At 42.9% G+C, this 12,486-nt stretch overlaps 1 protein-coding gene across 1 annotated transcript in view; it reads right to left on the bottom strand.

Annotated features, from left to right (window-relative positions):
- The window catches only part of CNNM2 (cyclin and CBS domain divalent metal cation transport mediator 2), a 123,643-nt gene that overhangs the window by 9,087 nt on the left and 102,070 nt on the right, over window positions 1–12,486 (bottom strand). The window contains 4 exon segments of the mRNA XM_009561483.2: window positions 1,707–1,891; window positions 5,539–5,604; window positions 7,931–8,024; window positions 11,429–11,598. Of these exon segments, the coding sequence (XP_009559778.2) occupies window positions 1,707–1,891; window positions 5,539–5,604; window positions 7,931–8,024; window positions 11,429–11,598 (515 nt within the window).

The following is a 12,486-nucleotide window of genomic DNA, read 5'->3' on the forward strand; positions in this document are numbered from 1 at the left end:
TGATAAACAGAGAGATTAGATTCTAGAAAAGACAGATCTCTATAGGAATGAGTCCAAATTAGCAACCCATGAAGTCTTCCACTGGTCTCTGCAAGAGCCAGCTGCACTCAGCAGAACACTTATGACAGGAGCTGGCCTAGAGCAGGGTGTTACTGCCCACGATGTCTAAGGCAAGGAAGCCTACAGCCCCATACATCTGCATATGGTGGTAGAGGGAAGAATTCTTTCTAGAGCCACAAGCAACCAGCCCTGGAAACTCCTCTGGGTCAGCCTTCTCAGCCAGGACAGGCAGCAAGATGCACGTGCACTGGCACCCCTGTGCTACAACAGCAGCAGGTTATCTCAGCAGGCAGGAGGGTGGAAGACGTGAAACAAGACTTCTAGAACACCATAAGTTTCAGCAGCAACCCAAGAGAGGGACTGGAAATGGAGAGAGTCAGATGGACCAGGTCACATCTCCAAAAGCAAAATCCAAACATGCATTAGCAGGTCACACTCCTGGTTTAGAAGGTATTAATTGAATAAATGCCCCTGTGGCACAGTGAAAACACTAACGCTGAGTACTCTGTCCTATGTGTAATGCAAGACAAATAGAAGTGTGCAAGCCTGATTGCAGAGACACCAGAGTTTAGCATTCATTAGCCTCAGTATGAGCACAATGAGAGCTGGAAGGACTCCACATAAACCAGCATAAGATGAGCAGCTGCTCTGTACAGCAGGTAGGCCATTGAAATATGTCGTGAGAATCACTTGCTCAGTGATAAATAATTACAGATCTAAAGTTTGAAGGCCTGAACCAGTACACTGTCAAGTTTTGAATGCAAGACTGTACTCTCCTCTTACTATTTGCGAACAACCGATTTAGCATTCTAGTATTTCTATTGTATTCCACATCCTTAATATCAAATTAACTTTGACAGAAGTTGAGTTTGCAAATAATTTGAGTTGCATCCAAAGAAACTGCAAATGTGCACTTAATTTAAGAAAACCATCAAGGTCAACTTCTGGCCATGAGACGTCAGCTTCCCTGGACTCCCAGCTGGGATGGAACTGACGCCAGCACTAGCTGTTTCTCAGCTCAGCTAGATATCCTATCCCACAGGACTTGCACACATTTCAGCGTGGGATGCACCATGCTGGGGGACAAAGCTGTATTCATGCAGCAACTCACTGATAGTATGAGACATGAGCCTAACATGTGAAGTTTAAAGATAAAGAAAACTGTCCAATACTTCTCCAAGCAGAAGAAAGATGACAAGTCGGAAAGTAAGATCAAGAACCCCAAACTGAAACCAAAATCAAAAGTGAATAAAAAATGCAACCAACAGAAAATGTCTCAGCCTTTAGAAAAGGACACTGTCTGATAATGAAGGGTCTCCATTTTGGATGGCTCCAAAGGCTTCACAAGGATACGTCCTTCACGACTAAAAGCAGAGAGAGATTAATTTCTATAATGTTCCCTCAAGGGACCTGAAATCCAGAAACCTAGTGACCAATCTACTTACAGGCCTAAATAGGAGGAACAGTGAAGACAAATCAATGGTCAGTAGATATTGAGAAAAAGTCATTGAAAGTTGATTTTAAATGTCTGCTTTCATAATCCTATTTACTTACAGAGCATTCTAGAGGGACCTCCCTTCCCCAGGCTCTCCATCCTACCAGCCAAGCCCAGCTTTCCAGTAGGGCCTTTCCAGGTCTTTTCCTACCTTGACAAACTGAATGTCTGTGAGTGCTTTCACTGAGTAATCCGGAACATACACTTGGAGGAAAGACGCATTCAGCTGGTTGTTGCTGCTCCCTAACGTTGGTGTCACTGCATCGATGCGATCACTTCGGTTTAAAGAGTCTGAGTGATTCAAGCCACAGGGCCGAGGCGGAGACTTGTTTTCAGCTGAGAAATGGGCAAGAGTGAGAGATTTCTTAAACGAAGTAGAAAACATTTAAAGTCACCAGTTTCAAAGGACATAATAAATCATGATGTAGAACAGAAGAAACACCAATACTGAATCTACTCATAACTAGACATGCAGCTGAACAACCAAATTACCCTGAAAAAGAGTACATTTCCAGAGCTGGTAGTCAACATCACTGAGTATGACTTAAACAAACCTGGTTTGGCTTACGTTATGGACAGCTGGCCATGGTGCTTCAGCTGAAGAATGGTAACCACCAGAGAAAGTTACCTTCCCATGGCTCCCTTACAGGAACTCTTGATAATCAGACTGTGCTTAATATATTTTTTCATTTCTTAATGATTTATACTCCATACCAGACCTTTCAGTCAGTTCCAGCTAATTTTTATCTCCTTTTATTCCACCTGGTACCTATATACGCCTTGTTCCTTGAGTTAGAGCTGACATTTTCAAGCTCATAAGTGACAAAACTCTTCAGTGGACCAGAGTGCAGTCCCTGTGAGGGTTACTTCAACAATGTTTCCACTAGTGCCTGAAGGGGCAAAAACTAAGCAAAGGAGAGAAAGCTTCATGTGGTACATGCCAGCCAGCAAAACAGCAGCAACAGTCCATGCTACAGAGAAAAAATTGTGTCCAGGAAAGGAGTAAACAAGAGACAGCATTTTCCATCACTGACCTTCACTTGAAAACTTCATGCTGTCTCCTGCAAGTGTGATTTGCCACAGTTTATCTCAAGTAAATGTGTTTTTATGAAGCCACAGACATTTTGCATCCCTAGCTTCCACCAACTCAGTGACCAAAGAGGGCAGAAACATATCCTAAGAGAAATCCCAAGCCCTGCTGCAGATGAGGTTCTCCCTGGGTGTACACACAGTACATAACGATCAAAGAACTATTGTTGGGACTGGGGGATTTCTGGATCTTAGTGCAGTTAAATCTCACTCAGCCTGCCTAAACTGGAACTCCATGTAAACTATGCTACTCGCCTCTTTCTCAGCAGAAAGATCATTTTCATATAATCCTAAGATACAACACCTCCTCAAACAGAGCAGCAACGGCATCCTTGCAAGCTTTTAAAATCCTTTTTTGAAGATTTTTCTATATATAAACTTCTGTCTAGAAAAAAAAGGTCCCTAAAACTCAACCCTACCTCTGCCACTTATATAACTGTAAATATAATCTCTCTTGCACAAATGACACAGCCTCTTCTATGTCTCAGCAACCAGCCATTCCTAAACCTAATACTTTAAATGCTTCTAGATGCATGGCAGAATTGCCCTGTTTCTTGTTTCCCATGTAAAATGCATCAGACGTTGCTTTTCCTTCAGTTTTAAAAAAGGGAACAGAAAAACACAGGTCCTGACAACTTGGCAACTTTTCTGCCATTTCTGCACTATGGAATCAATGCAGGTCCCAATGGCGACACCGAGCTCAGGGTTAGGGGGAGGCACTCAGAGGTCTGCAAGGTGTTCCTCCATACTGACTTGTCATCTTGAAAACCACAGCAGGCTGCAGTAACTGCTGCCAGGAGCCAAAGCTCTATCTGCACACAGAGCTTGATGCTGTCATTCCCACTGGAGAACAGGCACTGTGAAGGATGAGTGAATTTGTCCCATCTTTCCCATCTGCATACGCAAAATACGGCTGTGTGTAACAAGAACAGCATCACTGCTGCTTAGGATAAAGGTTTCCATCTGGAACAGCTTTACACTAACCTGACTTGTATCTGCCCTTTCACCAGGGGTCTTATAGTACATTAGTAAGGAAAAACCAAAGTGGGACAGAAAGCAACATGACAAAGCATATATTAAAAAAAAAAAGGACAGGTAAAACAAAAAGACAGAATAAAGAAGGATAATTACTAAAAATCTGAGGGAAATGGCATCACTTCTGGACCACTTACAAGTCAGGGAGAAAAGTTACTGAAGAACAAAGGATACAGAAAGGGCAGAGGACAGAAGGAATAGCAGACAGGTCCATGTTTGCAGAACAGAGCCCTGCCAGCCCCTGAGCAGCCCAGCCCAGATCTGGACAGAGCTTTTCTACCCAGGTTCCCCCATACATCTCACCTTCTTATACAGAGGATAAAGAGCACAAACCACAAGACAAATATCAAGTCAACTGTCTCATGCATTTGGGGATAAATCCTTTCCAGAAGGACGCAGCAGCAGATACGAGTTTTATTGAACTGGTACCACATTGTCATAGTGACCACGCTTACCATAGCAGTTCCTTTCAAAGGAGACTCTTCCCATTGTAATTTTCCATTATTGATTTTTTTTTTTCTTTCACTGGGGAGAAAGCTAGGAAAATATGCTTGGCATTTATATTGGAAACAATTTGCGTGTGCAAAGTGTACACTTATTTGTAGCAAGGAAAAGGGGGAAAAAAAAAAGAAGACCTGGCAAACAAAAGAACCAAATTGAAAAAGATAATCAAAGCTGCCGAGCTTAAAAGAAAGCCATCAGGTACTTTAATTAAAGAAAGATTAAATTTCTCCCTCTTCTTTGAAGTTTAGCAGCAGGAAACTTTAACAGAGCAGGAAAAAAATCCCCCGCAGGGCAACAACCTGTAGTTTGTTTGGAATGCGCATGAGGCTAATTTAAGGACTGATGGTGAAATACATTTTCAAAAGTGGAAAAAGAAGAGGGGGAAAATACAGGAAACAGATGGCAAAATTTTATGAAATGCCTGATATGTACTAATGTTTAGGACATGTTTCAATTAAGTATGCATATCACTATCTTGTTTGCTTTTAGGCCTAGAGAAAGGCACATTTAATCTGAAAAAGAAATATGTTCCCTGTGGCCCAAATTATTTTAGGATTCTGCCCTTCCTACAGACTTTCTTGATGGGCTTCCATTTTCCCAACTATTCTACACGTGCAGAGTCTGCAAAGCTCCGTTCTTGACCCTTCCTAACTTCATCTCAGAGCTCTTTTTAGCCCAACTGGTACCTTTCTCCAAAGGGATTTCTATGTCAATCAACTTGGTCATTCAGCAAGGAAAGTTCTTAAGCGATACGGGAACCAGAAAACCCCACAGGAGGTCCCACAACCTTCTTGCACATTCCACTGCAAATCCATCCACTCAGTAAATCACTGTGCTGGTCCACGGCATTAACCTCACTGACACAAAGCTCAAAGCTTTTGAGGAATTAAAATGGCCAGGCTGTATGCAAACCTAGAATTTAGCCGTATGAGAATATAAGAATTCTTTCATTAAAGAAGTTTTCCTTTTACGGCAGTTCAGCAGCAGCAGACATTCTCCTCTACCAAATGCATTCTCTTCAGAAATCTTTAGGCCTCAGCTTGGGGAAGAATAACTTCTTTTAAAAAATCTCCCCTCCTAATTATCCCCCAGTGCACACAAGAGAAACAAGGACTTAAACGCATCACCAAAACCATTTTCTTCAATGTGTTTTTAGTTCTTCCCATTTTGATGGCTTTGCCGTGTTGCTACCAGTTACCATAAAGTAAAGTTCAGGATACCTACCTGTGAGGTATAACTCTGTGCTGGACTTCTCCCTAACAAGCAAAGGGGTCAGATAAATACAGACTGCAGCTGACTTTTTATGGCATCAGGGCAGTCACAACAATGGTGAAAATAGAAGCATGCGGATTTACCTGGAGAACCTGCTGCTAACAACTCTGTTCTGCTGACAACAAAGGTACGAGACAGGGACAAGGGAACTAGAAGAGGGAGAGAAAAAGGATGAGATCACAACCAGAAAGGCAGCAGCTATCCACACTCGACAGGGGAAGGAGCCAGTTCACACACTGAAGAACTAAAACCAAAAGTGCAAATCAACTGTGGAAAAGTAAAGGGTTAAAACCAAAGCAAAACAAACAAAAAAGACAATTTAACAATTTTAGGAATAAACCAAAAAAACCCAAGCCAAAGTAATTACAGCGAAATGAACAATTTCTATTTGCTAATTTGAAGGGCCATCCAGCACAGAATAGTCCATCAAGGTAAACTCAGTTGTGTACTGTGGTGCAAACTCCAGCCTGGAAGGCAAAAAGTTAAAACAAGCCGAAAAGCTTTTATGGGTGCTGTTCCTTATGGGAGTCAAACAAAACCAGAAATAAACCCAAAGGACACTTCACCATTCATCAAGTTTTCAGTAAAATGTCAAGCAAGGTTGTGATTCTCCAAGCTCATCCCTGTCAGGATGGCTACCATACCGCTAATCGTTACTGCAAATCATTACATACCCTCCCCAGTTGCAGGTAAGAAAAAAGCTTCACCCTTCTTTTGGTCTTTAGAGAAGGCACATGAAGTCTAATCAGGAGACAGAGGAGGAAGAGTTTTCTCGTGCTGCTGTGACTTTTACTTTCATTGACCTTTCCTGTCTGCACAGAGCAATGGGAATTTAATTTTATGAGCTCATCCTAACAGAAATCTCAGGATGCTGCAGGACATCATAAAACAAATTCTCTAAAACTTGGAGCTAGCAAAATGATGGGCTTGCTACTGGTAAAAGCCAATCAGCCCAAGGTAAACAAACCTTAGGCTGGCCAGGGGTAATCTAAAATAGTGCATATCCTTAAGTCTGACATGACAGAGATAGATTTCAGGGCATGCGAAGAGAAGATCATTTGACCTCACAGGAACTGGGGCAACTGGCATGGTTGTGGGGAGGGTGAACAACACAAAAAAAAAAAACCCTCATGAAAACATTCAGACTGAACGATGCTGGCCAAACAGACATGTCACAAGTGATCTCCAAGCACAGATCTGCCAGGAAAAGTGACCATGCCCAACACAGCTCTGTGCTCAGTCCATATTGCAAAAGTTGAGCTGCAAAGCTGAAGGTATGATGCAGATGTACACACGTGTCATGATTCCTTGCGAGCACTGGTGCTATCGCTCAGATAAAAACCACCCAGTGACACACTTCTCAATCTGTCAAGCCTCAGCTTAAGTTAGATTGATCAAATTAAAGTGTACATAATTACGTAAGAACTAGACTTGCCTTTAAATGCGAGCTCACACATCTGAAAGAACTGCTGTTGTCTGTAGAGTTTAATAAGGCTATACTTACAACTTAAAAAATAATCTTCATTCCAGTGCTGCCCACTAATGTACATACACACAGGCACACACATGTAACAGGAGTGCTCAGGAGTGCACAATTAAATCAAGCTGCGTCTCCAGTAGAGCATAAACCCTGCAGTGACAGGAGGGCCCAATTTCACTGTGAGAAATGTTTCTCCCTGAAGTGGAGCAGCTTGGAGTCAGCAGACAGACAACATGAGTACCAGCATCCCAGCCCTCCCCAGCAGGGCTGTGGAATCGCAGCTGAGGTGAAGAACTTTTTGGTGACACTGTTGACACCAAAACACATCACCGAATACTGAAATACAGCACTGGAACCTACTCCTGGTGGGTTTTAAGACAACAACTCAGCCTGCGCCTGTGAGGCAGTGGCTTGTATGGCTACTGCCTGTGTGCCACGAACTGGCTCACACCTTGCCCTTGGACAACAACTCTCCACCCTCACTGGTTTCTGGGTTATATTTCTTCATAACCTGACAGGAGCAATCACTGCTCTTGTATTGCTGCCCTCATCCTCAAGACAGCTTTAGAAACAAGATTAGCAAAGCAAACCACCCCTAAACTAGCTGGACGTTTGTACTTCGCACCACTAGATGTCCCTCTGCTTCTAATTATTTACTCACGTTAATTCAATCCCCTTACGTGAGGAAAAGTATAAAGCTGCCCTCCTGTGCCACACACATCACTTGCCAAGGCCAATGCTCGCGTGCTCCAGGAGCTGGCAAGTCGCTGCCAGCTGCTGAGTTTTGGAGACAGCACTGCCACCAGCCTGGGCCCCTCTCAGGAATACTGCACCAGGCAGGCAGTTTCACTGCAAAGAAGCATGGAGGGTTTACACCAGCCCCACGGCGTACGGGCAGTACGGGGATGCCCTGCGCAGTGTCCTCACGCTGCACACGCAGGAGAGGCAGGCTTGTGCAGGATCACATTCCAGAAGCAGAAGGTAAGAGGACGTACCTGGCGATGCTGTGAGGGCCATCACCCCATAGTAGGAAAAAGCACCAGCTTCAAACTTCATCCCCTCTTTCCCAGCCTCCACTTCCACTTTCCCCTGTTAAGGAAAATGAGAGAGAGCTGCAATTAAAAGGGCCCGCAGGTCTCAAGGGACAAGACCAGACTTAAGCCCTGAAAGCTCATTTTGCCTGATGCTTCTAAGCAGTGTCATGGTCTCTGCAATTTCTAATGGCACCTGAAAAGAGACAGACCCTGGAGGGCAACACTCTCTTGTTCCCTGAAATATCCCAGTCTCTGGTGCTCTATGGCCAGTCTAAGTCTCTGTAGAGGAGCAGGATCACTACAGCCCTTTGGGCTGGTACTACTGCTCTGCTCTGAGCGCTTACAGGTTGCTTTCCCTCAATCCACAGTGAAAAAAATACCACCACCACCACCCCCAGTATCACAACAGGCTTCTACATAGCACAGTCACCTGGGGGCTTGAGACACTTGGAGATTTTGGGCCAAAGCTCACATTTACATCAAGTTCTCTCTAACACAAACACAGAAAAGGGAGATGGGAGACAACACACAACGAGGGTGTCTGTCTTCACCGATGAGATTCCCACAGAAACAAACCCTTACTCCGGAAGGAACAGTCTTGGTGCTACTTTGGTTTCTTTGGTTTCTAGCAGTTTTACCTACTGCAGCATCCTTAACTTCAGAGCCTGCTCTTTCACAGGGTCTTGGCTAGAAGGACCCTCAGTGCTTCCCAAGCTGTACAAAACCACGCTGCCACACACGTGCACCCATTTCTGATGTGGGCTGAACCAAGTATTTAACATCACCTGCTAATATTATTTAAAGCACTCTAGAACAGAACCCACCATACCTAACACTGCTGTAACCACTCCAGTTGCTTTAGCATACAAGTGGCCAAAATCAATTAGCTTCCTAATTAATGGGGCCTAGTTTTCTCCCTCCATCCTTACTGGTACTGCGCTGAGAGTTAGAGCACACCACTGTGGAAATCTCATGCAGCTTTCAAGCTGAACTATGCAAAGGTTGGGATTTCAGACAAACATATAATTACCTGCAATGCTTTCCCTCTGGCTAGGCTGGAAAGGGCAGACAGTTGCCCAACCCATGGGTACTAAGCAGACTGAACATCAGCCAGAGACAAACAAGTCAAAATAAGTCCAAACAGTAGACTCTATTTCTATGTGTTTATTTCATTAAGCACCATTTTAAAATAAATAATCCTGTCTTTAACTTTACAGCACTGTACTGGGGCAGAAAACCATGAAAATTAACTCAGCCTGCATGAGCCCTGATACCAAGTCAGTTCAACTAACTGGCCCAGATGAGAAACAAAAAATCTACCTAGAACGAAGAGAGTGCCTAGCTCACAAATCTACTTTCCTGCTATCACAAGCAACAACTTCATATAATCCCTTTTAAAACCAATTTCACTCTACCACACAAATAAGTAGCTTATTTGTTCATTATAAGCCCTCCAAAACGTACAATTTCGTTGCCCAGGCAAAGACTGGTTATAAACAAAGCCCTAAAACTACTTACTGCTGGTAGTTATTCACCAGCCAAGGCTATGTGTCCAAAACACATACATAAGGGAGCTTTGATCTTTACATACAGTCTGGAGTTAGTAGCTAAAACCCTACAAACTAGTACTTAGCAGTAGGAGTTGAATTTCAGTTCCAAGAGTATTGCCCTACCAGCACACACAGGATCTCCAAACTTCCCAGGGCTGGTCATGTGAAGACCAGGTATGCTTGGCATAGTCACAGCAGCTGAAAAGCAGATAAGAATTCCCCATGCATGCTACTAGATGTGTTCTGCTCTGTTTAAATGCATGCACGTATGGTTTCTGGTCTTCTGCCATTTAATGTTTGAACAGGAATTTTTAAAAAAACACAGTCTCAAAAGCAAATCTCAAACTGCTACAGAAGAACTTCCCATGAGCCAAGAGCAAAGCTGTCGCAAACAGGTGACACTCCAGCTAAAACAGTAACTCTGCAGCAATCATATTGGCAAATTTAGTGCACAGAATATAAATTTACTTGCTTTTACTGTAAAGATATTCTCTCACATCAAGAGACAAAGAATGAGTCCAAGACCATTTAAGTAACAAGAGACCATATAAGTAACAAAGGCAGAATATTCATCCCCTCTTGATCCTAGCTGAACTAACCTTCTTACCATTTTTACAGCATGTACCTACCGCAAGACTGATTTTTCCAAATGCATTAGAGAGTCAGCATATTGCTGCTCCTAAATATTTATTGATTGAAAAATAGCTCGGAAAGAACTGATTGTTCTTTTGAATCGCACATGTCCTCCATTTATATCTTTGCAACATTACCTCATTCAAGGAGCATTACCTTGCCTCTGGGCTATTGCAGATTGCAACAATTCAGCCCATAAGAAAGAACAAAGAGCTACCATTGGCTGCTTAAATACTCCAAAAAAAGCCCGAGTTCTGTTTTAAAAGAGAACTAAATTGAATCCACAATATCGCATTCCAGTGCCTTCTTCATAGTTTATCACTGATATTGTTTAAACTCCTTTCCCTTTTTATTTTTTTTAAAGCCACATTAAGCAAGACTCTAAGCCCTGTGTTACTACTTTAGCTATGATGCTTGTGCTTTTATAACCAAAACTGGTTTCAGTTATCCAGGATAAAAACATGAGCATCTTCCCAGCAAAATCTCTCTTAAAGGACTGTTCCTGCTCAAACAGTGTTAGATTGAAGCTAGGTTTCTATATAAAGCTTTACTTTGCCACTCAAGCATTCCAGCAATAACAAAACCTGGGACTTATCAGTACTGGAAGCAATCCTGCACAGAAAAGCAGGATACAGTCCTTAAACATCACCCAGGGCTCCAATCTAAGAATCACCCAAATGCAGTGATCTCAGGGCAGGACAAGTGCTTGGATGGAAGGGTGCCCAGGCACAGCAAGGGCTGTGGCAGGAGGGGGCAGAAGTTCAGTGCACAATGTCCCCACCAAAACCTGTGCTTCCCACAACACCAAAGGCGCAAACATCAAAATGGCACTGGAAAACGTCATTTCTCTAAGCTGTCAAACTTTTCATGCTTCCTTTTGCAAAAGAAAAAAACCACAATCGAGAAAGCATGCTGGACAAACTCCTTTGACGTGTGATTTTTTGCACCTTTGTTTTCCAAGCAATGTCAGCCGTACACAGGGATTCCTTTGTACCGCCTATCCTAGTGGCATCTAAACCATAAGTAACTTTCAAACAGATGACTGAAAGTGGCAAGTGCCTTCACTACCCTTCACAACTGGTTTAACCAATGCCGAAAGCAGCTGAGTGAGCTCTTCAAGGTTGGCAAGGCCATAAAGGAGGCAGAAGCAGTTCCCAGGAGCCATAGATCCATTCCCATGTTTGAAAGAAGAAAAACAACAACTGGAAGAGGTACAGAGAGGGATATGTCAGGAGATGCAGGATTTTGCACATATCTACATAATCGTATGTCTGACCTGCAAAATGAGAACAAAGTAGTCGACAGGCTTGTTTCGCTGGTAGAGGTAGTGTTCTGGGGCTTTCTTGTTCTTCTCATCGTATTTCAGCTCCTGGATGACGTTGGGATGTTTTAGCAGCCTGAGAAGGATCTTCTCTGACATCTGGGATGGACCAAAGGCTTCTACTTCTATAACACAAGATATGACTTGGCATTACACTTCATATGCCTGGCAAGAAGTTAGCAATACTCATTAATAAGCATTTGTCTATAAAAGACACACAGATGCAGAGATATCCATTATGGAATTGCAGGCTTTCTGTCTTTTGAGACTGTTAGATTTGTAAGTGGGGAAAAAAACCAGGAATGCCTCAACTTTCAGTTCTGTTGTTTTGTCAAAACAAAAAAACCCCATGTTTTCATCTGAAAGGGTAAAAAAAAAGCAGTCTTTGCCCTCTTGAGAGTTCAGAGTCACAGTTGTGTTGGCTCACTGGAGAGCTGTATAAATGGAAGAGTTTTACAATTGGGGCACAGAGAACCTTTGAATTTGTTGTTTCCTTCTTCAAAAGGTATTAAAGTTACCGCATTTATTGCACTTATTTAAAAACAAAACAAAACACAACACACTGTTTGGGGCCTAGAAAGTTGCCCTAGACAGATGCTCCATGTAAATCAAAGACACAGTTGGGGCTGCCATGGTTCACATGGGAAGAGTTACTCAAAGTGAGAGACAGCGCAGGTCAGTTCAAACCATGTGGTATTAATGCCTGATACACAGAACATATCCCCTATCTACTTGCTCTTCAGTGTTCTGAACAGGAGTTGTTTGAAGCAGGAAAGCTCATCCTTGTGTGGGAGAGTTAAGCCAGGGACGTTGAGATTTACACATGCAAATTGATAAGCTTTCCTAACACCTCATTTCAGAATATGACCCAGTACCTTTCATCTGCTAAAGATACTATTCTCAGTTTAGAACAGAGAAAACCAAACTGTAGCTTTCATCTTATTTAACAGTGGCTTCACAGCCAGGCCTGGATCTAAGCTACACAATCCTTTCATCCACAAAACAAGTTGAGA

Source organism: Cuculus canorus, chromosome 7 (genome assembly GCF_017976375.1).
Source record: "Cuculus canorus isolate bCucCan1 chromosome 7, bCucCan1.pri, whole genome shotgun sequence".
NCBI lineage: Eukaryota > Metazoa > Chordata > Aves > Cuculiformes > Cuculidae > Cuculus > Cuculus canorus.